This window comes from Leuciscus leuciscus (assembly GCF_965113295.1).
Source record: "Leuciscus leuciscus genome assembly, chromosome: 18".
NCBI classification, from domain to species: Eukaryota; Metazoa; Chordata; class Actinopteri; order Cypriniformes; family Leuciscidae; genus Leuciscus; species Leuciscus leuciscus.
Window position 1 is genome coordinate 12,404,874 of NC_138742.1, and position 26,051 is coordinate 12,430,924.

The window sequence follows — 26,051 nt, forward strand, 5'->3', positions numbered from 1 at the left end:
CATAAATACATATAAAAGTACATTAGACAAAGCTATAGCAGTTAAAATGCTTCTGACTCTGCGGAGTCTCATTGCCTTGTAAACAGCGGCGCCTCATGGGTTTAGAAGCTAAATGAAGTCATAATCTTCCCTTGTAGTGCAAATGCAGTCATTTAAAACAGCTCCCACCACCACAGTAAGCCTAAGTACATATTAACATACAAAACTCTGTTTAAAAAAGCGAATTAAGACAGAAAATTTAGAGTCAAGTCTTTGTAGATATTTGATTTTTGTAGATATTGATAATTATTAACCAAAGGTTTCTACATTTTACTGCAATTAAGTTTTTTTTAGCAAGATTTTCAGGTGACAAGCTATTCTCAGTACACCTAACTCAAGTTGTGCAAGAGCAAATAATGAAATATCCAAATATATGCTATCCATTTTTTATTTTCATATTTACTTATCACTTGGGGCATAACTCTAAATTTGTTGTTTAAATTATAAAGGACACCAATAAAGAATTAAAGTTATTGTTGACCCTCTGCTTTATGCAGTAATAAACTGAAACTTCAAATGTGTGCTAGTACTGCCACCTCCTGGAAATGAGGGCACTGATTGCAGTGTGGCACGGAAGTGAAAGACAGGTGAAACATTAACGCCACATGAGTCCTATGGTCACTTCCCGACAAACTGGGTAAAGCACAAATTCTACTAAGAAAAATTTAACTAGCGAGTTCATCTCTGGTACTACCTGGTCTTAAAAGTGAGATGGTATATGGCTTAGCCAGACAGCGATTTGGTGGAATCATGTGTACCAGTATCTTTATCAATAAATACTGTATGGCTATGTTATCAGAAAATAACTTTACTTGGTCACATTTACAAATATGTGGTTTATTATTGTTCATAAATATTTAATACATATTTTGACAAACAACCTCTTGGAAAGCACTGGTAGCCTTCAATTATTTATGGACCTCAGTGTTTAAAGGGCCCCTAAAATCAATAGTTTCTTGATATTTGACATAATTTTTTTTACAGTTTTTCTCGATTGTTTACACACATTTTCTGGTACTTGAGACACAATGACCACAACATGTAACTCATTCACCAACCACCTGAACCAATTCTGCTAAACTACAAGCACAATTCCTGCTTTACACTCAAATTGCAGTTCTAAAACACACTTTACACACATTTTCTGGTACTTGAGACACAATGACCACAACATGTAACTCATTCACCAACCACCTGAACCAATTCTGCTAAACTACAAGCACAATTCCTGCTTTACACTCAAATTGCAGTTCTAAAACACACTTTTTTCAAAACACTACACACAATTCTCTGCTTTTGGCACAATTTTCATGCAGAAAATCTCTTGTTTTCACAAGGAACACACTGCCATTCAAATATGCACACTGACTCATCACATGGGCAAACACCCGTCACACAGTTTTACAATTAGCAATCAGAGCTTTAGCATAAAAGGGCAATAGGTCAGCTCTTCAATGGTGCAATGGATGCCAACATTGGATTTTTTATTTTTTTACTGTAACTGTATACAGTAAATTCTTCTGTTGTTTTGTATGTAGACCACTGTATGTACAACTTTGTGTTGGTTGGGATGTACAAATTGTGGGAATGTACAAATGTACATTGTTTTTGTGGGAAAAATTAAATATATTTGTTACCATGTATTTGTGTGTTCTGAGTATAAAAACAATATTCTCAAATATTTTACATCACACTTATGTATGTACTGTCTGTAGTAAGTGTAACACTGAACAAAAAAAGGCCTAAGTCATTATGATAAATGGAGAAGAAGTGTTTTCCATTCATCATAGTGTTTTACACTGAGCACATCAGTGTTCAACTGGTTCTTATAAATGTCTATTCATTTGATGGTTTGTGTGTGTCATTTGAAAACAAAATACCATTTTGAGAAGAAATAACATTGTTTTGAATGTAAAGTTTCATTTTGCAGGAGAATTGAGGAGTTTTGCCCATTGTGTGTGTTTTTTTGGATTTGTGTGTAGAGTTCTGAGAATATGAGGCATGCTTTCAGAAAATGTGTGTAAACAATCGAGAAAAACTGTAATTCTGATTGAAAAACATAAGGTTTATGAACAACTTCAAAACTTAGGACCCTTTTGACAATAACATGGTGAATGAATGCTTATGTACTGAAAACACAGCCTGGGTGTATAATTGTAACGTAGGGGGAACTCAGAAACGAAGGAGAGCTGGATCAAAACGCAGTGAATTTTATTAACAGAATAAACAAAAACAAATGAAAAAAAACTTGGAGAACAGAGGACCAGGAACAGAATGAGTTCACTAAACATTACAGTAAGGACAAGAAAACTTGACAAGGAACATAAGAAATACTGGGAGATAAATACACAAGGGGCAAACTAGACACACCTAAGAATAAATCAGAAAAACATGGCACAGAACAGGAAATAAACATAAAAGTCCACACAAGACATGGGGAACATAGATTGGGATCATGACAGAACCCCCCCGGTGAAGCGGAGGCAGACCCAGGAGAGGGATGGAGGCCAGGCCAGTGTGGTGGATCAGAGAGCTAGCATGGAGCCAGCCGAGCAGGTGGCCAGGGCGGACCCGGAAGAGTAGGTGTCCATAGTGGAGCCAGCAGAGTAATAATAATAATAATAACAATAATACATTTTATTAGTATTGCACTTTACATTACAGCAATTTCAAAGTGCTACAGAGCATATAGTAATACAGTTAAAAATATCAAGGTCAATAAATGGTTGAAAGGAAAACCTACAAAATACATTCAGTGAAAAGCCTTTTTAAAAAGATTTGTTTTTAGGTATCGTTTAAAAACATCTGTAGTCTGTAGGGACCTCAGGTGGTCAGGGAGGGCATTCCACAGCCTCGGAGCAGCCGATGAGAAGGCCCTATCACCCATGCTGCAGAGCTTGGTTCTGCGGGCTGGGACAGGGTTTGTGTTTGCAGACCGGAGGGTGCGTTAGGAGGTCTGGTGGGTGAGGAGTTCCTGTAGGTAAAGGGGGGCATGTCCGTGAATGCACTGGTGGGTGAGAGGAGGGATACCTTATATTCAATTCTGAGTGGGACAGGGAGCCAATGAAGAGATTTCAGGATTGGGGTGATGTGATCATGCTTGCACACCCTCATCAGGATCCTGACAGCGCTGTTCTGGATATATTGTAGTCTCTGGATGCTTTTGCCAGAGATCCCGATGAGGAGTGCATTACAGTAGTCCAGCCTGGAGGACACAAAGGCGTGGACGAGCTTCTCTGCATCTGCCAGGCTGAGTGTTGGACGGAGTTTGGCGATGTTCTTGAGGTGGTAGAATATGTCTTACAGAGGTATTTGATGTGGGTGTCAAAGGTGAGTTGAGAGTCCATTTTAACACCCAAATTGGTGACAGATGTGGAAAGGGAGATGTTTTGACCAGAGAAAGTGATACTGGTGATGGTGGAAGAGTGGAGCTGACGTGGTGTGTTTTCCGTTTTGAAACTGTTCAGCTGAAGGAAGTTGAGCTTCATCCACGCCTCTATCTCCTCCACCTGCCTGGTGGTAAGTGTGGATGTTGGCAAGGGAGCAGAAGAAGTGGGGGTTGTCCTGAGATAAAGCTGTGTGTCATCAGCATAACAATGGAATGATATACCATGTCTGCTAATGACTTTGCCAAGGGGGAGCATGTAAATGGAGAAGAGTGTGGGGCCCAGCACAGAGACCTGAGGGACACCGCAGGTGACATTGTGGGTGTGTGATTTGGCTTTGCCCAGGGCGACGTGCTCGGTTCTGCCAGTCAGGTATAAGATAAACCAGTTGTGAACATTTTCTGAGAGTCCAGGCTGTGGAGGAGACTGTTGTGGTCTACTGTATCAAAAGCAGCTGTTAGGTCTAGGAGGATGACTAGAGATGGGGAACCAGTATCTGCTGCCATCAGAAGTTCATAGGTGATCCTGACCAAGGCTGTTTCTGTGCTATGGGCAGGGCGGAAACCAGACTGAAACTTTTCAAACAGGTTATTGTGTTTGAGGTGAACATAAAGTTGAGCTGCAACAATTTTTTGTTGCAACAACTTTTGATATGAATGGAAGATTGGAAATGGGCCTGTAGTTGGAGAGAACTTCTGGATCCAGAGTGGGTTTTTTCAGTAGAGGTCTGATGACAGCAGTTTTTAACGTAGATGGGATATGGCCAACCAGGAGGGAGTGGTTTATGATCTTGGTGATGAATGGAGAAATGGCAGAGATATTGGCCTTCAGCAGGGCTGAAGGGAAAGGGTCCAGGGCACAGGTGGACGGCTTCATTTTTTTGATGACGTCCTCCACTTCTTCCTGTGTGGCATCAGAGAAAGAGCAGAGGGGCTGGAGAATCTCAAACGGTGGGTCAGCCGTTGGGAGGGGCAGGACAGCAGTGGGGGAGAGGTGTGAGCGGATGTTATACATTTTTTGTTTCGAAAAAAGTGATGTGCATGTTGCACCTCTCCTCGGTGGTCTCAGAGTGCGAGAGTAAGGGGGGTTTGAGAAGGTGGTTTATTGTTGAAAAAAGTTGTTTGGAGTTACAGGGGCTGTTGTTGATGATAGTGGAATAAAACCTGTACCGTGTGTCCCTCAGAGCTTCTGCATATGCCCTCTTTTGTTCCCTGTATGCCTGTTTGTGATCTTAATCTTTCGCAGCTCGCAGGTGTACCAAGGTGCTGAGCGCGTGAATGAGACTGACCTAGATATTAAAGGGGCGTGGAAGTCCAGAAGACTGCTCAGGGACTGGTTGTAGAAATCCATTGAGTCAGCAACAGAAAGGAAGTCAGTAAAGCCAGAGGAGAGATGTTGAAGGTCCTGGGCCAGGGCATCCACATTGATGTTTTTCAGCTTTCTGAAGTGGATCTGTCGCTTTGGTTTGGTGTGGGGGCAAGGAAAGGGCAACTCCATTGACACGACCTTGTGATCTGAAACACCAAGATCATAAACCTGTAGGTTACTGATGGGGGCAGAGTTAGAAATTACCAAATCAAGTGTGTGTCCCCTGGAATGTATGGGGACATCAACATGTTGTTATAAGTTGAGGGAGTCTAGCAGCTGAAGGAAATCGGCAGCAGGATGACATAAGGGAGTGTCACCATGAATATTTATATGTATTGGCAGAGGTAGTACAGAGAGTTGTGAGGAGATCAGACATTTCCGGAATGAAAGCAGAGTTGGGTTTAGGAGGCCGGTAGATAAGGAGAACAGTCATTGGATAGGGGGGCTTACATTTAAATGTAAGACACTCGCAAGAAGATGTTGCAGGCAGCGCGATGGGGGACAGCTCTAGGTCCTGTCGGTGAATGACAGCTAGGCCAGCACCGTGGCCAGTGCTGCAAGCTGCCTCCAAATAACTGTAGCCGGGGGGACAGGCTTCATTTAGGGCAGAGTAAACCTCTGGCTGGTGCCAGGTTTCCGTCAGACACATGAAGTCAAGTCCTTTCTCCCTGATGTGTTCTTCAATCAGTGTGGATTTATTATTGATGGACTGAGTGTTGAAAAGTTCAAATTTAACCAATGACTCTAGGGTGAATCTCTGTACAGGTCGCAAAACATTAAAATCCACTCTGCGCAGACTGGAATCCACTCCACGAAATGTATCCAGCCGAAAATGCGGGGATCCCATGCCGGAGTGCAGAGGTCTCGCAATATTTCCAGTGTTGATGGTAGCTGGAGCGATGGTACTCTGATAACGCGTCAGACATGCGACAGATGACCAGAGAGATGGAATGTTTGTAGCAGAGCAGCTTGGCTAGTTATGGAAGATGAATTTCGACCGGAGCCTCTATGAATGTAACGAGGGCGGCGAAGAAGTCCAAGTTCTTTAATAATGGGGATGTTAAATCCAGGTGTGGTTGCGAAGTTAAGTCGTCGGAGCTGCGAGCTGGAATAGCTGAACGCCATACTGACCGAGGAGGGATGCCAGCCAGACAACGCTAGCAGACAACACCAGCACCAAGTACTGGAATGGTGGTGGAAGAGAGAAAAGTTGTCCGTCAAGGCGATATGATGGTTGGATCCAGAGAGCCCTTTTCCAGGTGGAACAAGGTTGACAGCTGGAAGTCGTCAGTATAAAAGGTGGGTGAAGCGTAGGATACGAAATCCAGAAAAACTAGTACACAAGGCTCGTAAAAATAGCACAAGCACAAAACATATGCAATCAAACTATATAAGCGCTATATAAGTGCAATTAAAGATTGCGTGCGGAGAAGCGGCGAACAAACAATGCCAGTGCCTCTCCTCCGTCCTCTCCGTCCTGATCGGAGAGTAGAAGACCACCACAGCAGATCAGGCAGAACTGGGGACCACCACAGTGGACGACCTCCAGGGCAGAGCAGGCAGAACTGGACACCACCACAATGGATCAGGCGGAACTGGAAGCCACTACGGTGAAGTAGAAGACCTCCGTGGTCGTGTCAGGGCCTACAGAGAGTTCAAGGATGACCTCTGTGGTCGTGTCAGGGCAGACAGAAAGTTTAGGGGCGACCTCCGTGGTCATGTCAGGGCAGACAGAGAGTTCAGGGGCGAGCTCTGTGGTCGTGTCAGGGCAGACAGAGAGTTCAGGGGCGACCTCCGTGGTCATGTCAGGGCAGACAGAGAGTTCAGGGGTGACCTCCGTGGTCGTGTCAGGGCAGACAGAGAGTTCAGGGATGACCTCTGTGGTCGTGTCAGGGCAGACAGAGAGTTCAAGGGCGACCTCCGTGGTCGTGTCAGGGCAGACAGGACTTTTGAGGTTGACCTCCGTGGTCGTGTCAGGGCGGACAGAGAGTTCAGGGGAGACCTCCTTGGTCCTGTCAGGGCAGACAGGAAGTTCAGGTTCAACCTCCGGGGTTGTGTCAGGGCAGACAGAGAGTTCAGGGGCGACCTCCTTGGTCATGTCAGGGCAGACAGAGAGTTCAGGGGTGACCTCCATGGTCAAGTCAGGGCAGACAGGACTTTTGGGGTTGACTTCCGTGGTAGTGTCAGGGCAGACAGGACTTTTGGGGTTGACCTCCGTGGTAGTATCAGGGCAGACAGGACTTTTGGGGGCGACCTCCGTGGTCGTGTCAGGGCAGACAGGACATTCAGGTCCAACCTCCGTGGTCGTGTCAGGGCAGACAGGACTTTTGGGGTTGACCTCCGTGGTAGTGTCAGGGCAGACAGGACTTTTGGGGTTTACCTCCGTGATAGTGTCAGGGCAGACAGGACTTTTGGGGGCGACCTCCGTGGTCGTGTCAGGGCAGACAGGACATTCAGGTCCAACCTCTGTGGTCGTGTCAGGGCAGACAGGACTTTTGGGGTTGACCTCCGTGGTAGTGTCAGGGCAGACAGGACTTTTGGGGGCGACCTCCGTGGTCTTGTCAGGGCAGACAGGACATTCAGGTCCAACCTCTGTGGTCGTGTCAGGGCAGACAGGACTTTTGGGGTTGACCTCCGTGGTAGTGTCAGGGCAGACAGGACTTTTGGGGTTTACCTCCGTGATAGTGTCAGGGCAGACAGGACTTTTGGGGGCGACCTCCGTGGTCGTGTCAGGGCAGACAGGACATTCAGGTCCAACCTCCATGGTCGTGTCAGGGCAGACAGGACTTTTGGGGTTTACCTCCGTGATAGTGTCAGGGCAGACAGGACTTTTGGGGGCGACCTCCGTGGTCGTGTCAGGGCAGACAGGACATTCAGGTCCAACCTCGATGGTCGTGTCAGGGCAGACAGGACTTTTGGGGTTGACCTCCGTGGTCGTGTCAGGGCAGACAGGACGTTCAGGTGCGACCTCCGTGGTCCTGTCAGGGCAGACAGAGAGTTCAGGGGTGACCTCCGTGGTCGTGTAAGGGCAGACAGAGAGTTCAGTGGTGACATCCGTGGTTGTGTCAGGGCCGACAGATAGTTCATGGATGACCTCTGTGGTTGTGTCAGAGCAGACAGAGAGTTCAGGGGCGACCTCCGTGGTCATGTCAGGGCAGACAGAGAGTTCAGGGATCACCTCTGTGGTCGTGTCAGGGCAGACAGAGAGTTCAAGGGCGATCTCATGTCAGGGCAGACAGGACTTTTGGGGTTGACCTCCGGGGTCGTGTCAGGGCAGACAGAGAGTTCAGGGGCGACCTCCTTTGTCATGTCAGGGCAGACAGAGAGTTCAGGGGCGACCTCCATGGTCGAGTCAGGGGAGACAGGACTTTTGGGGTTGACCTCCGTGGTAGTGTCAGGGCAGACAGGACTTTTGGGGTTGACCTCTGTGGTAGTGTCAGGGCAGACAGGACTTTTGGGGGCGACCTCCGTGGTCGTGTCAGGGCAGACAGGATATTCAGGTCCGACCTCCGTGGTCGTGTCAGGGCAGACAGGACTTTTGGGGGAGACCTCCGTGGTCGTGTCAGGGCAGACAGGACGTTCAGGTGCAACCTCCGTGGTCGTGTCTGGGCAGACAGGACTTTTGGGGGCAACCTCCGTGGTCGTGTCAGGGCAGACAGAGAGTTCAGGGGCGACCTCCGTGGTCGTGTCAGGGCAGACAGGACTTTTGGGTTGACCTCCGTGGTCGTGTCAGGGCAGACAGGACGGTCAAGTGCGACCTCCGTGGTCGTGTCAGGGCAGACAGAGAGTTCAGGGGCGACCTCCGTGGTCATGTCAGGGCAGACAGAGAGTTCAGGGGCGACCTCCGAGGTCATGTCAGGGCAGACAGAGAGTTCAGGGATGACCTCTGTGGTCGTGCCAGGGCAGACAGAGAGTTCAAGGGAGACCTCCGTGGTCGTGTCAGGGCAGACAGGACTTTTGGGGTTGACCTCCGTGGTCGTGTCAGGGCGGACAGAGAGTTCAGGGGTGACCTCCTTGGTCGTGTCAGGGCAGACAGGAAGTTCAGGGGCGACCTCCTTGGTCATGTCAGGCCAGACAGAGAGTTCAGGGGCGACCTCCATGGTCGTGTCAGGGCAGACAGGACTTTTGGGGTTGACCTCCGTGGTCGTGTCAGGGCAGACAGGACGTTCAGGTGCGACCTCCATGGTCGTGTCAGGGCGGACAAGACGTATAGGTGCGACCTCCGTGGTCGTGTCAGGGCAGGCAGAGAGTTCAGGGGTGACCTCCATGGTCGTGTCAGGGCAGACAGGAAGTTAAGGTGCAAACTCCGATATCATGTCAGGGCAGACAGGACGTTCAGGTGCGACCTCTGTAGTCGTGTCAGGGCCGACAGATAGTTCAGAGCAAACAGAGAATTCAATGGCGGTCTCCTTGGTTGTGTCAGAGCAGACAGAGAGTTTAAAGGTGGCCTCCTTGGCCATGCCAGAGCTAGCAGAGCGTTCAGGGACAGTTTCCTTGGCCGCTACCAGATAGGCTAAGGGTTCACGAGCAGACACCGCCACCCCGGGAGGAGCTGTAGATGTGCGTGCAGCACAAACACATAAGATTGCCATTACAGGAAGTGCAGCCGATGGTAGTAGGTCCTCTGGGACCGGCCACCGGACTTGGGACAACCGGACTTGGATGCGTGGAGACCACCACACAAGAAACACTGGGGTTTAAATGTACAAGGGGTTATAGGCAAACAAGACACACCTCGGAATAAATCACAGAAATAATCCATGGGACCAGGGGAACCCTTTTTATGCATGCATGTGTGTGTGAGAGTATTTGTGTGTGTGTTAGTTGGGAAAGAAAGGGTGAGGAATACATATCAGTGGAAATCCCACCCTGCAGCTGATTCAATTAATTTCATTGGTCACTGTACTGATTTCCTACATCAAACACGGATCCCTAGACCTACCCATCACTGTAACCTTAACCAATGAAATTAGCTGCAGGGTGGGATTTCCACTGAACTGGTTTGGGGCAAAAATGTATTCTCCAGGGGAACACAGGCCAGGATCATGACGATAGTAAAGTGATTTTCAAACATCATTGACAGGCTGAGATGAAGACATGGACAAAACACATCTTTCTTAATTCAGGGTCTTCTGGCAGCCTTGTTTACAAAAATGAAATGTCCTCTATCATTTCAATGACTAGCTAGTCAGAAATTATCAATATGGTTAGTGAAAAAGAAAATGACAACAAAAAAATTATTTGTGGGTTCTAATTATTCTTAATTGTTATTAGATCTAATTGTTTACTAATAAATAATACTTGAACAGAAATTGTATTTATATTTTTATTCAGAGATATTTGTATAATAGATAATAAATAGAACACTTTATTATTTTCATGACACATTTTAATTGATGCATTTGGCAGACACTTTTATCCAAGGAGACTTACATTGTATTTAAAGTATTTTATCGGTTCATGCAGTCCCTGGTTATCAAACCAATGGCACAAAAAGAATAAGACAATACATTCTTCTACACATTCTAAAATGCAACATGCATTATTCAGTCACTCTCTACACAACTTATTTCCTCACTTAACCAATCTGTATAGAAGAACAAGAAGTTAATTTATGCACTCTTATTATTTGCGTCCCTTCAGCCAAGAATATAATTAAAATTGTTTAAAAGCTGAAGTGGGACAGGGATGAAGCATGGCATAAGGAGCATGTATCAAGCATTTGAACACCATCTGGCTGGCACTTCACACCACACAGACAAAAACAGATGTTTCTAAGATCCTTCACAACAGCGTGTTCCTTGAAAGCTGGCCAAGATCAAGAAAACATGCTCTCAATCCCCACCACAGAACAAACGGATGAAACTCAGAAATCAACAGTTTCTTTTTTTCTGGGAAAGATTCTTGTCTTTGTTAGCACCAACCTGTCATTCTGAATCACTGTCAAACCATTTAGTTGAAAATAAATACTTACATTTACATTTACATTTAGTCATTTAGCAGACGCCTTTATCCAAATACTTACAAGCTCGTCATTATATACAGGAACGTACTTATCATCAGTACTGTGATATCTCAGTCATTAAATATCAATTTCTTTAAATAGCGTTACTGTGTTCTTTTAAGTATCTAATATACTGTACACTACTATTCAAAAGTGTGAGGTCTGTTTCTGAAAGATGTATATGCTCAACAAGGCTGTATTTATTTAATTAAAAACAGTGCAGTTAAAACAGTATATTGTGTAATATTATTATTTTCTTTTAAAATATATTTTCCATATGATGGCAAAAGATTTTTTTTCTGAACACTTATTATCAATGTAGAAAACAGTTTTGATGCTTAATATGTTTGTGGAAAACGTCATTCTTTTTTTCAGGATTCTCTGATGAATAAAAAGTTCAAAAGAATAGCATTTATATATATGCTATATGTGTATATGTTGATATATATGTAATTTACTCAAAAGTTAGGCTACATATGCACACGCACATAGAAATTTTTTAACAGCTGTTAAAAGAATAAATCAACTCATATTTTGCATATGCAATTCCAATAAACCAGTTTCATAACAAAAGCAGTGCACTTAGAAAATAAAATACCAATTACATAAAAAATAAATGATTTGTATAAATAAAATATAATTAATTGGCTATTTATATAAGGGCTACAATAAACCATGTAAAGATTATACATTATAAGACTCAAAAAGCAGGGGAAAAATTTCTGAAACAATCCACACTTCCAATTCTGAATCACCACAAATCATTTGCTAAAGATAAATCACCAAAAATGTAAACCAGAAAAAAACTTAATGTTCATACAATCTTACTCAGTTATAACTTTCTTTGTGAATTCCGAGGTTACCATGCAAGAATACAGCCAATTATAAAATCTCTAATCCACACACACTGGAATGGCACCTTCATCAATAACCACCTCTTTTTCTTCCTCCTCAGCACATTCTCTCTCCTGCCTCAGTGACCTCTTACGCTGCTCGTCTAGGAGCAAACTGGAGTTGGTCGGGATACAGAACTCACGGAAGCACCGCTTGAAGTTTTCATCCAGGAAGGCATAGAGGACAGGGTTTAAGCAACTGTTAGCATAACCCAAAGCTATGCAGAAATGCATGGCTGCAATTGAGGACTGCCTGGCCCCAAGATCCACATGCTCCAAAGCCTGGATCAAAGCTAAGACCTGCACCGGCATCCAGCACAACACAAAAGCAGCTACCACAGACAGTACCATATAGGTGATTCTCCTCAGATTCCGGTCTTTCTCTCTTGAGCCGGACAGGAGACGGACACTGCGCAGGCGTCGTACCATCAAGCTGTAGCAGACGCTTATGATCACCACAGGAATCATGAAAGAGAAGAGGAACACACAAATCACAAACACTGGCCCCCAGTGTTCTTTTGGTTTAGGCAGGCTCAGCATGCACTCGGCACCTGCACAGAGATAAAGTCAGGGAATTAATCAAAACGTTTCATAGTGCCTTGATTTACAATGAATCATGAGCGGACTGATGAAATGGAAAGCAACATCTTCCTTTTTTGGAAGGGAACACAAGTGAGTGGAGTGATTGAATGGATGCATATTTACTATTCAAAAGTGCACAAAGTAATTTTCTTCTGCTTAAAAAGTTCTTCTGAACAGAATTTTTGACAAATACATACTGTTCAAAAGTTTTGGGTCGGTAAGATTTTTTTCATGTTTTTAAAGTATTTTATGCTCACCACGGCTGTGTTTATTTAATAAAATAAAAAAACAGTAAAACCTAATTGCGTAAAAAAAATTACGTAAAAACAAATGTTAAAATGTAATTTATTGCTGTAATGGCAAAGCTGAATTTCCTCCAGTCTTCAGTGTCACATGATCCTTCAGAAATCAGTCTAATATGCTTATTTGATGTTGAAAACAGTTCAGTCATGACAACTCTCGGAGTGGATACATTTCAACAGCATTTATAGGCATAAAGCATGGCTTGATTTTGGCGGACGAGATCTGCTGCGCTGCTGCTGAGCAAATACACAAATTTGTTCAGCTTAGTCAAAAATAACAAACAAAGGAAAGGCTTCTGCAAGAAGGGCAGAATTCCCGTAGCAGATCTCTTTAGGTGGCGCTGGGGAGGAGGAGGGATAACGGAAGCTTTCTCGCGCAGCGTAACGATACGGGCTAGGGTACGATATATATAATGATTACGGATTTGGAAGTGCTTCTGATTGGCTCGTGCCGCGGCATTGAAAGACCCAATCAGCATTCATTAGAGTTTCATGCCTGAACTTTGTATTTTTGTTACTTAACATATTTAAATGTATACTTGCTGAATAAAAGTATTAATTTAATAAAAATTACTTTTAAACGGTAGTGTGTTTCAAATGTTGTATACTATAATAATTTAAGTAATCATTATTAATCAGTCATATAAGGGTATATTTTAATTGTATTTAAAGCTGTAGTCCGCAGTTTTTCCTCTTTGTCGCCATCTCTGTTCGAAATCTGCAATTGCAGTTATTCGCAGAATTATCAACTTTACGTGCGTTGTGCCTCGGCACGGCACAGCACGGATGAATCCAATGTTTTGAGGAGAATGTGCGGCTGTTAGTCGCCGCCGGTGTGGATACTGGCATTCGCAATCACAGATTCTACTTTTTGGAAGTATGACCAACATAAGAATTTTCACCGGAAAATGTCGTCTGAACAAGTAAGTAACATCCACTTTTGTTCTGACCAACTAATGTTAAGGGGAAAAAAGCATTGCAGTAAATCACGCTGATTAAATCTAACAATAGCTTATCATATCATGTCAAACCGTGCAAATTATACTTTGTTCTCAAATTGTTAATGTTAACAACATCAGCATTGCGTGACTACATTTAATGCCCTCCCGATATTTGTCCTTGTTTTCGCATGGACCGGTTTTCTCCGACGTCTTTCGCGTTTTACAAAGGGTGAATCTCCAGTTGGTGATTGTCGTTTGAACCTTTCTGGATCCGCCATCAAATTGATAATTTAATTATATCAAGTGCTGCGAGAAAAGGCTAAAAATCTCCACCACCAACATCCTCACACGCAATATAGCCTACTAGCCGAGACTCTTCTTTATGTGTACAGATGTGACGTAATGACGCAAAAACATGCTTGAATTTCCCGCGGAAATCCACCAGTACCACTGGAATTAAATACATTATTACAAGCTTACCATTTTGAATCGAGCTAAGGCAAGCAAACAGTTTTGAACACTGGCTGATTATGTACTTGCTCAAAAATTTATTTTGGATAATTTTTAACCCAAAAAAGCTACGGACTGCAGCTTTAAATGCCAATTTGGTTGATGCTAATTGAATGTCTTTTTTATTTTAATTTTGTAAAAAAATATTTGTTTGAGATCAAACAAAAATTGGCAAAAACTTACTTAGTGCACCTTTAAATCATGGTAAGACTTTCATATATTATCATTTTAGGTACAACTGCCTATAAGTAAAAGTAAAACATCAACATGACAACATCAATCAGACAAAAGTAGAATTACATTTTCATGACATGATGAACAAACATGCTCCAGAATGGCAGGTTGACACAGGATACTGAGAAAACTACCGTAAACATCCTCCTCCACCTGACCCATGATCATAACAGGCAGTCCCACAGCTGATGCCAGCACCCACACAGCCACGTTGATCAGCTTGGCCCGGAGCGGGGTGCGAACTGTCAGGGAGCGCACGGGGTGGCAGACGGCTATGTAGCGATCCACACTCATTATGGTCAAGGTGAAGACACTTGTAAACATGTTGTAATAGTCAATGGCCATCACAACCTTGCACAGAGCCAAACCAAACGGCCATACACCAAGGATGACATCCGTGCCTTGGAAAGGAAGAGTGGCCAGGACTACTGCATCAGCCAAGGCCAGGTTAAAGATGTAAATGTTGGTTGCCGTTTTCATCTTTGTGTACCTGCAGCATGTACAAATATCACTCTTAGAAGAATACGAGTAATTAAATAAGAGTAATTAAAGCTGGAGATTTTTTTTTAATACGGTATACAGTATATATACACATTTTTGTTGTTGTTGTTTTATAAAACAAGATTTTTAACACATAAAAACTTTAAATTACTAAATAAAACTAGTTTGTGTTTATATGTATCAAAGCTTCTCCGAGATATTTTTATATAAAGTCATTTTTAACTGAAACACAGTATTATTTTTATCATCTGCCATTGTTTCAAATGCCCTGCTAGATGAATGGACAAGCAAGAGCATAATTCATAAAGCAAATGACCATGACTATAGATGAATCTTCAGTATTCAAACGTGTTATATAATGATGAATATTTCATGTGAACTGTCATTCTTATCTTCAAATATGTAGTTTAAGAGTGATCAAATTAAATACATATTGTCTCTTTCTGGATATGAAGGAAAGACTATCACAGGTAGACTGACACTTTTCAGTCCAAATTCAGTGAAGCTCTGAGACAGGCTTAGAGGGTAAAGAAATTGCAGGCAGTGCTTGGTAACCAGCCTAGCAACAGGTTTTAAAATAGGCCCATAGGACTATACTTTCTTTAAGCATGTTTTCCCTTAATAACTATAGTAGCAAGAGGTGATGCAGCAAATCTATTTTCTGACTCGTAATTATGAGGCAGTTTTCCTTCAACATTAGATCAGCAAGGAATTCCTTCATAATTATACCTTCAACAAAATACAAGCATGAGAGAGGCGAGACAAAATTACTAGATGGCAATGTTCGTCAAACGAGCAGGCGAAGAGTGCGAGTCGGTAAATTAGGGGGACATTTAGCATTTTCGCTCTGCAGTCAAACCTACATAATTCCACTTTCCCTGAATTAAACCTCATGTTTAATGATTGTAACACTACTTGTGTATAATGTGAACTCCTTCTGTGCTGATCGAAAAGCTGTGTCTTGGCCCCCGTCTACAGCTGTTTCACGCCAGGGAGGTTTGGACAAGAACCAAATGTTTATTTAGCATTGTAATGAACAGGCAGCTTGTGACACCACGTTGGCAGGACAAGTGCTCCAATGGGTTAGAAAATGCTGTCGCAAATATTTCACTGTACAGTTCAGGGCAAGAACAAGACAAAAATGGGTTGCAGGTCTGATCTGGTGAAAAAAACAATGCAATTAATAACATAGCCATATACGGTGATTGTTTCAATCATTTTAAAAGGGTGAAAATTCTTCTCATGTCTTTTTTGCGTTCAATCAAACTGTTCTGTATTTGGCTGAAAAATATTTTGGTAGAAGAAAGCCAAATTAGGAAACTTTTTTTTTATAACGAATTTTATTCTGTGTTCCATGAAATCTGAGTGCAAACAAATCAAGCTGAGAACCACCCAAATTACAATAAAGCCTAAAATGAACATTCCCAGAAATGTAGCTACTGGTTTTCCTGAAAATAACCGAGTGAGAACCATACATTAACGTCAGGGTAATGGGCGCAGCTATAATTGAAAATGTGAATCATAAGAAACATTTCAAATAATGTCTTGAAGTTAATAAAAAAAGACATGATGAAGTAATGTTGCAATAACATGAACATATGATGAAGCTTTTTTTTAACCCTATAAAGCCTACAGTATCATATTTGATTCATGAATTTCTAAAGCTTCTAAATATCAACATGATCAAAACTTTATTGCAAAATGCCTAGTAAAGGCCTTTTAGTATAATTCTATAATATATTATACATCCTTCAGGTCGTGGTCTTTTTGTTGTGAAATTGTATATAATTGTTATAAAATAAATGTAAAAATAACATTTATATTCTTCAAAACAAACATTTGGCTGGACTGAAGCAATTTGGGTTTACCTGATTATCCATACATCAGTTTATAAAGAGATCAAAGTATCAAATATGATACAATGGGTTTTTGAGGCTTTTATTTGTACATCTCACAACCATCATTGTACTGCATTGCATTATATGTTTTGCCCCCTGCAATTAATGCTAAAGAGCTTTGATCATAAAACATTTAAATATGATCTTACTAAGACATATTGGCAAACAAAGTAACGACTGATATTTATTTGCGTTTTATGTAAGTAGTTTGCTACACTGTTATAAAAAAAATCTCATTGATTTACATTACAAGCAGAATTCCATCTTACTTTATGGTCATATAAATAATAACATCTGCACCAAATTGCATATTTGTGCTCAATTTGGGCCTGTAAACAAAACTGCGCTGTTATTTTCTTCCTCGAGTGTGAGCTCCATTTTCTCACTATATTATAATATGTATGTGCCATTAAAGCCTTATGTATCAAATATGATGCAGAACATAAAACACATATGTTCCATATCAAAAGATCAGAATTCCTAGACTATTGTAACATATGTCAGGCTTTACAGTGCTAACTTTATAAATAACCCCTCTCGCCTCAAATGCTTTAAACTGATCCTCCTCTATATTGCCCATATCGACCTCTCACTCTAGTCTAGCTCGCACACAAAGTTAATATGCAGACCGAACACTTATTCTCACCTGATAATTACATACATGACCAGACAGTTCCCCACGAGCCCCACCACGCACACTATCATGTAGACCACAACGACGGTGATCTTTGCGCTCATAGGCAGCGGTTCGTCACCATCTAGCCCACTTAAATTCCCCTGAAAACGCGAGTCGTTGAACATCTGTTGGACGTCGGACAACTCGAGCAACTCCATCGTGAAGAGAGCGCCTAAAACTGTTGAAGAGAAGATAGGACACTAACAAAAACTTGTATATGTCTCACAACAAGCAATTGGATAGAATCCAATCAGGTTTAAACGACACCCACACCCTTCAATATCTTTGTATCCTTTCTGAGGGAGTAGTATTGTAAAGTAGGCTACTTACCTCATGAAAGTGCAAACCAAGCTTAAAGTATGTGACGCTGTCCGGTGACATTGCAGAGAGGTGGATCCATCTTAACTAAAGAAAAAATACATTCTTGCCGCTTAAGATTTCATGCTCAGCGAGACCAATCTCCTCACCGTACAGTGCGTCGTTCACTTCTCGCACATTATAGACGTTACAGTAATCAAACATTGCGCGTGCGCGCGCTCGCGTGACGCGTGTGAATACAAGTTTAGCTCCAGGGTTGGTTGCTACACTTTTCATTCCTTGTTGAGTATCTCTAATGGAACAAGCACTGAGATAACCTAGCTAGGTACAAAAGAAATCTTCAGTCCCTGGGTTTAAAAGTGCAAATTATCACAAAATATTTGATTTATTATGATAGGCTACATATTGGATATTCACAATATTTTTTGTAAAAGAAAAAAATTATCAGTTGTAATTATGTACACACATTCTTTAAGAACTGTATAAACTAAAAATACAAAAAAGTGATTTAAATAACCAGTAGCAAGACTCACTGTTTTGTCTGTTTTGTTTTCAAGACTTACCATTTTGCTCCTCAATATATAGTAACAATTAGGATTGGACTATTCAAGGCATGTGGAAGCAAAGTATACCTGGTATAATAATTTCAGACTTTTATGACCATATTTTCGACCTGGTCAAGTCTTTTAAATAAGCTTCAGTCTAAATGGAGACATCGAGGCATCCAGCCAAAAGTGCATTACAATAATTCAGTCTTAAAGTTTTGAATGGATGACCTCATTTCTCAGTGTCTTGAAAATATATAAGAAATTCCCCATATAAATGTAGCAAAAGAAAATTACCAGACATGCAGTCTTTGATGCAATCTGCCGTCTTGGAAAACTGTCAAGTTTCATCTGGTCTAGAGGAAATATATGAAGCTGTTTGTCTTGTGCATAACAATGAAAGCTAAAGGCTAACGCTGCCTAAAAGGAGCATGTATAAAGAGTGTTATTGCTTTATACAGAGAGAAACTGCCCTCTGCTGAAGGGCGTTGCACAAGATAAGCTGCAACCTTTTTTGCCTTGGAATTCACCACAGACCTCAGGTGAAATATATCATATGACTGTTTCAGAACAATGAATTCAGCAAAATAATAGGTGGATAATATTGGTGAAATATTGAGATTTGGTTGCAGCACTGACTGAGACAGATATAACAAAAATCATGTGGAGCATAATGCAGTTAAAGGCCATTAGGCTAGGCTATCCATGTGTCTTCCATTGAGATTATGTTACTTGGAGGCACTAAAACAATTAAAATGCACAGAAATATAATGAGGAACAAGTGAAGAGTACTAAACTAAGTACTGCTTTCGAAATAATATTGTGGTCGCTTTACACTTTAAGATTATTTTGCTATGCAGCGTTTAACGCACAGAGCTAAGTAAAACACTCACATATAACCTTGAGAGGAAAATTTACGATGCCTTTGCCAGTGCCATCTTATTTACACTGAAAGCCTTTACTCATGGCTGTTGGTGATGCAGTATGACAGAGAGAGAGAGAGAGAGGGAAGTGAAGCTGGAGAATATTTATAGTGATGTTGTGCTGTGGGCTACAGCGTGTTTATAAGGCAGCACACTCAGCTAACACCACTGCAGTTCGTGGTGGAGATAAATGAGGGGATATTTTGTATCCCTGTGGAGAACATTCGCTGAAATGTGAGGCAATCAATTTTCACCCAGCACTCACAAAACAGCAGCTCCGAAAAGCAAAGGTTGGAAGACTCCGAGCGATGCCAGGGACAAAATGAGCCAATGAGCTGGAGAGGAACTGGAAATGATAGCAGTGACAGGCGAGAGGCAATGTGGTGACAGGTGGAAGAGAAACAAAATATATAAAAACGAGTAATGTGAAATGGACACTGCGAATTGTTCATTTGAAATGCCTCTTCCTCACCAGTATATATAGGCTATGTGTGTGCCTTGAAGCTTGTGTGTTTTAATGGCATTTGGGTTCAAAACAGAAACAAACATGCTGGATAAATATATTTTCCTCTCAAAAGAAATTCTGTATGTGTTTAGACAAACACAACGTTACCCCTGTGTATAAGAATCACCATTACATCGCCTTTAAATGCCCTCCAGTGCAATTGAATGAGGAGTAATGGCTAATAGAAACACTTAGAAAGTCTGAGATAATGAAATTCACAATACCAGTGACCTGAATCACGTCCTTAAGAGTTCCGCATGGAATGCAGCAATCATTATAGATTTAAGAAGAGGAGACCAGAGGGAAATTGTCACACGCTCAATAACTCAAATGAGAAGTAATGATTAAAATTAATCAGCATAGCATGTTCAGTAAGACACTTTATCTGACAGAGAAAGAAAGGCCATTTCAAGTGTCTTTAAGATCTCTGAACATTTTGATCTCCATTATTTTTAAGATGTTCTGTTAAACTTGAATGAGATCAATAAGCTTCTAGCAAGTTAGTTGTTAATCTTAGTTGCAGCAATGCAGAATTTAATTGTGGCTGCTAGACAATTCTGATTTTAACACTTGTTCTTTCGCCTCAAATAGATTAATATGATTCAGATTAACAAATAATATAAGATATAATGTAAAATGATATAATATTATATAATATATTATTGTATATAATGTTCATACATGTCTTAGAGCTTTTAATTCAAATTGCACCAGTATCTTCCTAATTGAGAGAATGTGTTTCATGGGAAATTTTGAAAAAGACAACATGATATTACCCTGCCCTCTTCTGGTGATATTAGGTATTACGGAACAGCAGTTTTCAATTACCCTGGTTTTTTTACAGTCTATGGTTTTTACTCACTGGTTCACTTGTTAAATTAAAGGGGAGGGACTTAAATATTAAATTATGTCCTTAAATACAATTTGAAAAGTTTTCATTCCATCTTCATTCACTCGAAAAACACACTCGGATAAAAATGAACGTACTGAACAGTGCAACTCTTCATGCACATTTATTATGCACATTTATTAATCACCAACATCGAACGCAAGCAGAAGGATTTTATGCCACTAGAGGCGCCAAAGTTTTAGTTTCAAGCTTTTAAACGTAATTTACAAAAGAGATAAATATAATAATAGGCTATATTTAAACATATGAGCATTCATGTACTGTTCATATATATTTACTTACACATTCAAGACAAGTTTTACAATTTTGTGTTAATTAAACCCTAAAAAATAAAATAACTAAAATAGACAAATTAAGTGATTCCAAAGTCACACCCTGCAGTGAATAGCATACTCTTCTGCACCACTTCAAAATTAATTACTGATGTGGAAAATAACGTTGAAACTGGACATTTATGAAGGCACGTTACAGTGCAGAAAATGAGCTACTTTATGAGTCAAGTTAATTGTTTTAAAGTAGGCTAAGTGCGTTTTGACTTTTGAGTTAAAAAAGCACATTTATGATGTTGCTATGGGCACTTGGACCTCATTGATGGAGTTGTGTGAGTGTACAAAAAAGGTTTCAGCACTCCAACATTTTCTTAAACGCCTTTCTGAAACTGTTGTCTAAGAACGCGTAAAGGAACGGATTGAGACACGAGTTGGCATAACTCAGTCCTGTGATGAAATAAGAGATACCTATAACCAGCGGAGTAGTGGGCAAGTCTGAGGTGAGAGCGACCACTGTACTCAGGTGGAAGGGTGTCCAACAGAACAAGCAAACGGCAAGCACGACGAAAACCATCATTGTGACTCGTTTCTTGGCTTTGTCCAGAGCCTTGCCGTTGGAGTTGAGTCGCGTGCGTCTCAGCTTGTAGAGCATCACGCTGTAGAGGATGCAAATGGTCGATACGGGGATGACAAACCCCAGGACCAGCGTGTAGATCCGACTGGCTTTGAACCAGAAACTCTCAGGGCTCGGGAAACTCAAAACGCAGCTCTTCCGGCTCTCCGCGTCGTCGGGACTCACGTAAACACCGGCGAAAACGGTGAAGGGCATCACGATGAGAATGACTAGTACCCAAACGCTCAGGCTGACCGTCTTGGCTAACCTGTAGGTTCGGTGGGGCATCCGTTTGGAGCGCAACGTGGACACCACGACCAGATAGCGGTCCACACTCATCACAGTCAAGAAAAGGATGCTGGAGAAGATGTTGTAGTGGTCTATGGATAGGATCACTTTGCATAAAATCTCTCCAAACGGCCAGTAGTTTAACAGGTGCTCGGCGATATTGATGGGCAACACCAACGTGAAAAGGTCGTCGGCGATGGCCAAATTCAAAATGAATAAGTTGGTGACGGTTTTCATTTTAGGCGCCTTTAAGATCACGTAAATGACAGCGGTGTTGCCCGTGAGTCCCACGGCGCAAATGACAGAGTAAATAACCGGTAGCCAGATGTAGAAGTCAGGGTAGAACATCCACGTTGGAGTAGTGCAGTTGGTTTGGTTATAATCCGGACTGGTCAGGTTGCATGAAGATTGCATTGTTTTGTTGTCCATAGTGTCTCTGAATTCCATTAGAATCAGAACCTATAGTAAAAAGTAAAGTGAAACTTTATAACAAAATAAAAACCACAGAAGCACATAAGTCAATTGTCTCAGTTTGATTATTACATAAACAATTAAATTCTAACTAAACTGTATTTTGCATCTATTCGTAATTTATATGTTAGGTGTGCATTGAAAACCATATAAGATTTTATGTATAATTTCACGAAATAGAAAATGAATTGAAGTCATCTTACCTGACAGATCCAGACTGGTCTGCTCTATTGGTATTCCATGGACACTTTGTGGTAAATGTCAGAGCGTAACGCTTTTACGCGCGCGATTTTACGCATTATGATGTAAGACAGACCTCCAACAGTCTCCCTCTCACATATAATTTTCATCCTGTATTGTCCGGCAGGAAACACAATACGTTTCACGAAGTGCAATTTATCCAGTTAGTCTAAAACAAATGACTACTGCTGTCGTATAATGAATTGTTATTGTTGTAATACTTTGAGAGTAAAAGGAGCCAGTGTTAAACATCAGTCAGAACTTAAAAATAAGTAAATTCGTATAATAAAGTAAACGAAAATAGAAATTGCCCAATAAAGGAATATGAATCACATAAAACAATTATTTGCAATTATAAACTAGCAAATAAATCAATAGACACAGGTGGTACAGCTTGTTTAAAGGGATAGTTCAGCCAAAAATAACAAATTCTGTCATTATTTCCTCACCCTCATGTCATTCCAAACCCGTAAGACTTTTGGTCATCCTCGGAATACAAATGAAGATATTTTTCATGGAATCTGAGAGCTTTCTGTCTCTCTATAGACAGCTATACAGCTGACACTTTGACACTGCAAAAAGTTTTGATTGTAAAACGAATCCATATGAATTTATTTATATGATGAACAGATTGAATAGGCTTTTATTCACATATAAACATTGATCAGCGAATAAACAGAAGCTCAACTGAATCTGCTTGATGCGCGAGAATAACCTCGTGTGGAAGCTCAAACGTTCTGCTTAACACACGAGAATGAACCTCATTGGTTCTTACAGAAGCTCACGAGAATGAACCTTATTGATTTTGCGAAGCTCAATCATGCTGCGTAACACGAGAATGAACCTCATTGGTTCTCGCAAGTCAAGCAAACATGTTTGAACTTCTGTTCATCACAACTGATGTGTGAGTTGATGAATGTTTATATGTGAATAAATGCCTAAATTAAATCTGTTCATCATATAAAGCAATTTTGTCTTGGAAATTTTTGGACTACAGCTCAATTCAAATGGATTAGTTTTACGATCTCTTTATGAACTTTTTGAAGCATCAAAGTGTTCGTTTCAATGAAGGGACAGAAATCTCTCAGATCTTCATTTGTGTTCCGAAGATGAACAAAAGTCTTACGGGTTTGGAACGAAATGAGGGTGAGTAATTAATGACATAATTTTCATTTTTGGGTGAACTATCCCTTTAAAATGAATTTAATGTGTTTGTGTGTGTTATTTTTGTTCAGACATACAAAAGTAAAAAATAAGTAGGCCTAGTGACCCTTTGCAGGGTGCATCATTAGTGCATTATAGCTAAAAATAAGTAGGCCTATGATGCAAGTGGATACTTGTAGGATGCCTGCAACCGTTTTCCTGTAGGGGCTGAAATGTCAGTATGTTCAGGCCTCATTTTAAGGCTATTTTTAACATAACTGTTGCCATAGTGATTTACAAGTCAACTTACAATCCTCTTATACAGATAAATTGATTGAAATTTTTCTATTGTTCTATTGTTCTCTATACACCACGTTCCTCTGCTGGAGCTTTAATCATCAGGATATGCAGACACCTGATGATCTGATGTATATGGACGTAATTTAATGATTTATCGTTTAATACATATTTACAATGTTATTTTTTACCATAATTTTAGATAATGCATGACTCACAATTTCTTCATTAAGTTTTATGAATATAGAATGAGATTAGAGTCATATAACCTGTCTAATTATATTTTTGAGCAAGATGTGAAGCATAGTGTGTCAGTGTAAAGTTTATTTAAGATTTTTTTTTAATTATAGAAATTAATTGTGGCAGTATTAACCACTGCTGACGTCAATACTTTCAAAACATATTTGCGGCTGTCAAGGTAAAGTGTTTGTGGTTGATTTAAATATAGAAAAAGTCATACCCTCTAGTCTTCCTTTATGCACATATGGGGCTTTCAGAAATCACAAATGATTGATGTATAGCATAGTGATACATAGCATATTTTCAGGTTCATTCTATAAAATTAAGAAAAAGCACTTTAGAGTGTGATTTGAAGTAGCTTTCTCCCCGTAAATCAGAGTCCATTATGTTCTCTCTGAGTGGCTGCATATATGTTCTGATTTAGCCATGACAAAGTATCAATCAAGGTAACACATAAAAAAGTGGCTTTAGTCATGTGACAGCGGTGCAAGTCTCAGGAACTCTCGGATTTACCTTAAATCTAAAAAAATAAGACATTCAAATATAAATGAATAGGAGTGAATAGTAAAATTGCCATTAATAATGAGCATTTTGAACTTTCACTGTGAGGCCAAAAGAAACAAACAGAGTGGGACGATCGATGGGAAGGGAAAGGTTGCCAATATGGAAAGCAGATTGTCATGACTCCTCCTGGCTTGAAGATTGATTTGACTTATAGAAACGGGTGTGGGTGAAGTTTCAGAGCTGCTTTGGGGGAAGGGTTATCCATTACCATTTAAAAGATAAAGTAATAAAGTTGTCTTAATGGAACTACATTTATTTTTTCAAAAGATTTGGAAAAGCGTTTGAAATTAAAAATTCAATGAAACTGACTCAAATGTGCTTCAATGTGCTATTTAAAAACAAACAAACAGGATTTTTTTTCCAGGACTTCAGTATGTGAAAATTAAAAACATATATTCAAGACTGCAAGGCATCTATAGTGCCATAAATTCTTACACTGCTACATGCACTAATAATTACCATAACAACAACAAAATAATATCACAAGTCCAGCATAAAATATCAAGTTTCACTTACATGATTTGTGGTTAATAGTTTGATGTTTTTGACAGTTTTAGTATTAGCAGCCTATATATATATATATACATAGGATTTACCCACTGTGTTTGTTTTACCAAACCTGTATGACCTTCAATAGGTTAATAATTTGTTAGACCATATAGCCTAGACACTGTCAGAACGCAGAATTTTTCTTTTTGGCTTGAAGCTTTTATTGATTTATATTGTTTTAACAGCATTTGTGCTTTAATATGTCCATGCTCATTTATATTAATTGTGAACCAAGCAGAATAAACAAAAACAGAGTACAAATGAAGCATCAGGAGCATTTTGTAAAGGAACAAGACACAGTTCGTCACCCTCCTCATCTTCTCTTTTTTTCTAACCATCTCTCCTCAGTGATGTAAACACTGCACAGGATACTCAGAAATGCCGATAATGATTGTGCCCTATAGATGTGATACTCTCTGCTGTGTCAGTCAGAAGAGCTTTGATCTGTGTTATATATTCTCTCAGCTTCACTTCCCCTGGACACTTCTAGATGGCATTTGGTTTGAGTTCTTCTGCTGTCCTTTGAATCACAGACAGTGTGGCCTGTGATCTCATGCCAGCTGATGCTGTTCAGGTACATCTATGCTGAGATTAGATGGAAGCTACTTTTATTTGGTTCTGGAATCAAGTTTTAGGTTGAGAGCCACAAGTTTAATGTTAAAGGGATAGTTCCCTCATAAATAAACATTTTATCATTTTCTCACTCTCATGTCGTTCCAAAAATATGACTTTCTTTCTTCTGTGAAACAAAGTTTTTTTTTTTTTTTATGTGCATCAGTGGGCTTTAATGTCGTTTGGTTCCCAACATTCTTCAAAATATCTTATTTTATGTTCTGTTGAAG

At 40.7% G+C, this 26,051-nt stretch overlaps 2 protein-coding genes across 3 annotated transcripts; both read right to left on the reverse strand.

The window, feature by feature from the left end:
- Positions 1–11,255: 11,255 nt before the first annotated feature.
- LOC309481254 (delta-type opioid receptor) lies at positions 11,256–18,627 on the reverse strand. Of its 2 annotated transcripts, XM_082146113.1 has the most exons (5): positions 18,495–18,627; positions 17,665–17,739; positions 17,305–17,512; positions 14,394–14,749; positions 11,256–12,241 (listed from the first exon to the last, which is right to left on the reverse strand). In XM_082146113.1, exons 3-5 carry the CDS (start codon positions 17,490–17,492, stop codon positions 11,691–11,693), a joined length of 1,095 nt encoding a protein of 364 aa, XP_082002239.1. In that variant the 5' UTR covers positions 17,493–17,512; positions 17,665–17,739; positions 18,495–18,627; the 3' UTR covers positions 11,256–11,690. The 2 variants fall into 2 exon arrangements, with proteins under 2 accessions (XP_082002239.1, XP_082002240.1); XM_082146114.1 differs by lacking the exon at positions 18,495–18,627 and having other exon boundaries at positions 17,305–17,808.
- Positions 18,628–21,156: 2,529 nt separating this feature from the next.
- LOC309480269 (neuropeptides B/W receptor type 1) lies at positions 21,157–22,152 on the reverse strand (the record flags this gene model as incomplete). The annotated part of the gene is made up of 1 exon (XM_082144681.1): positions 21,157–22,152. The coding sequence occupies one exon, from the start codon at positions 22,150–22,152 to the stop codon at positions 21,157–21,159; it is 996 nt and encodes a 331-aa protein (XP_082000807.1).
- Between the last annotated feature and the right edge of the window lie 3,899 nt (positions 22,153–26,051).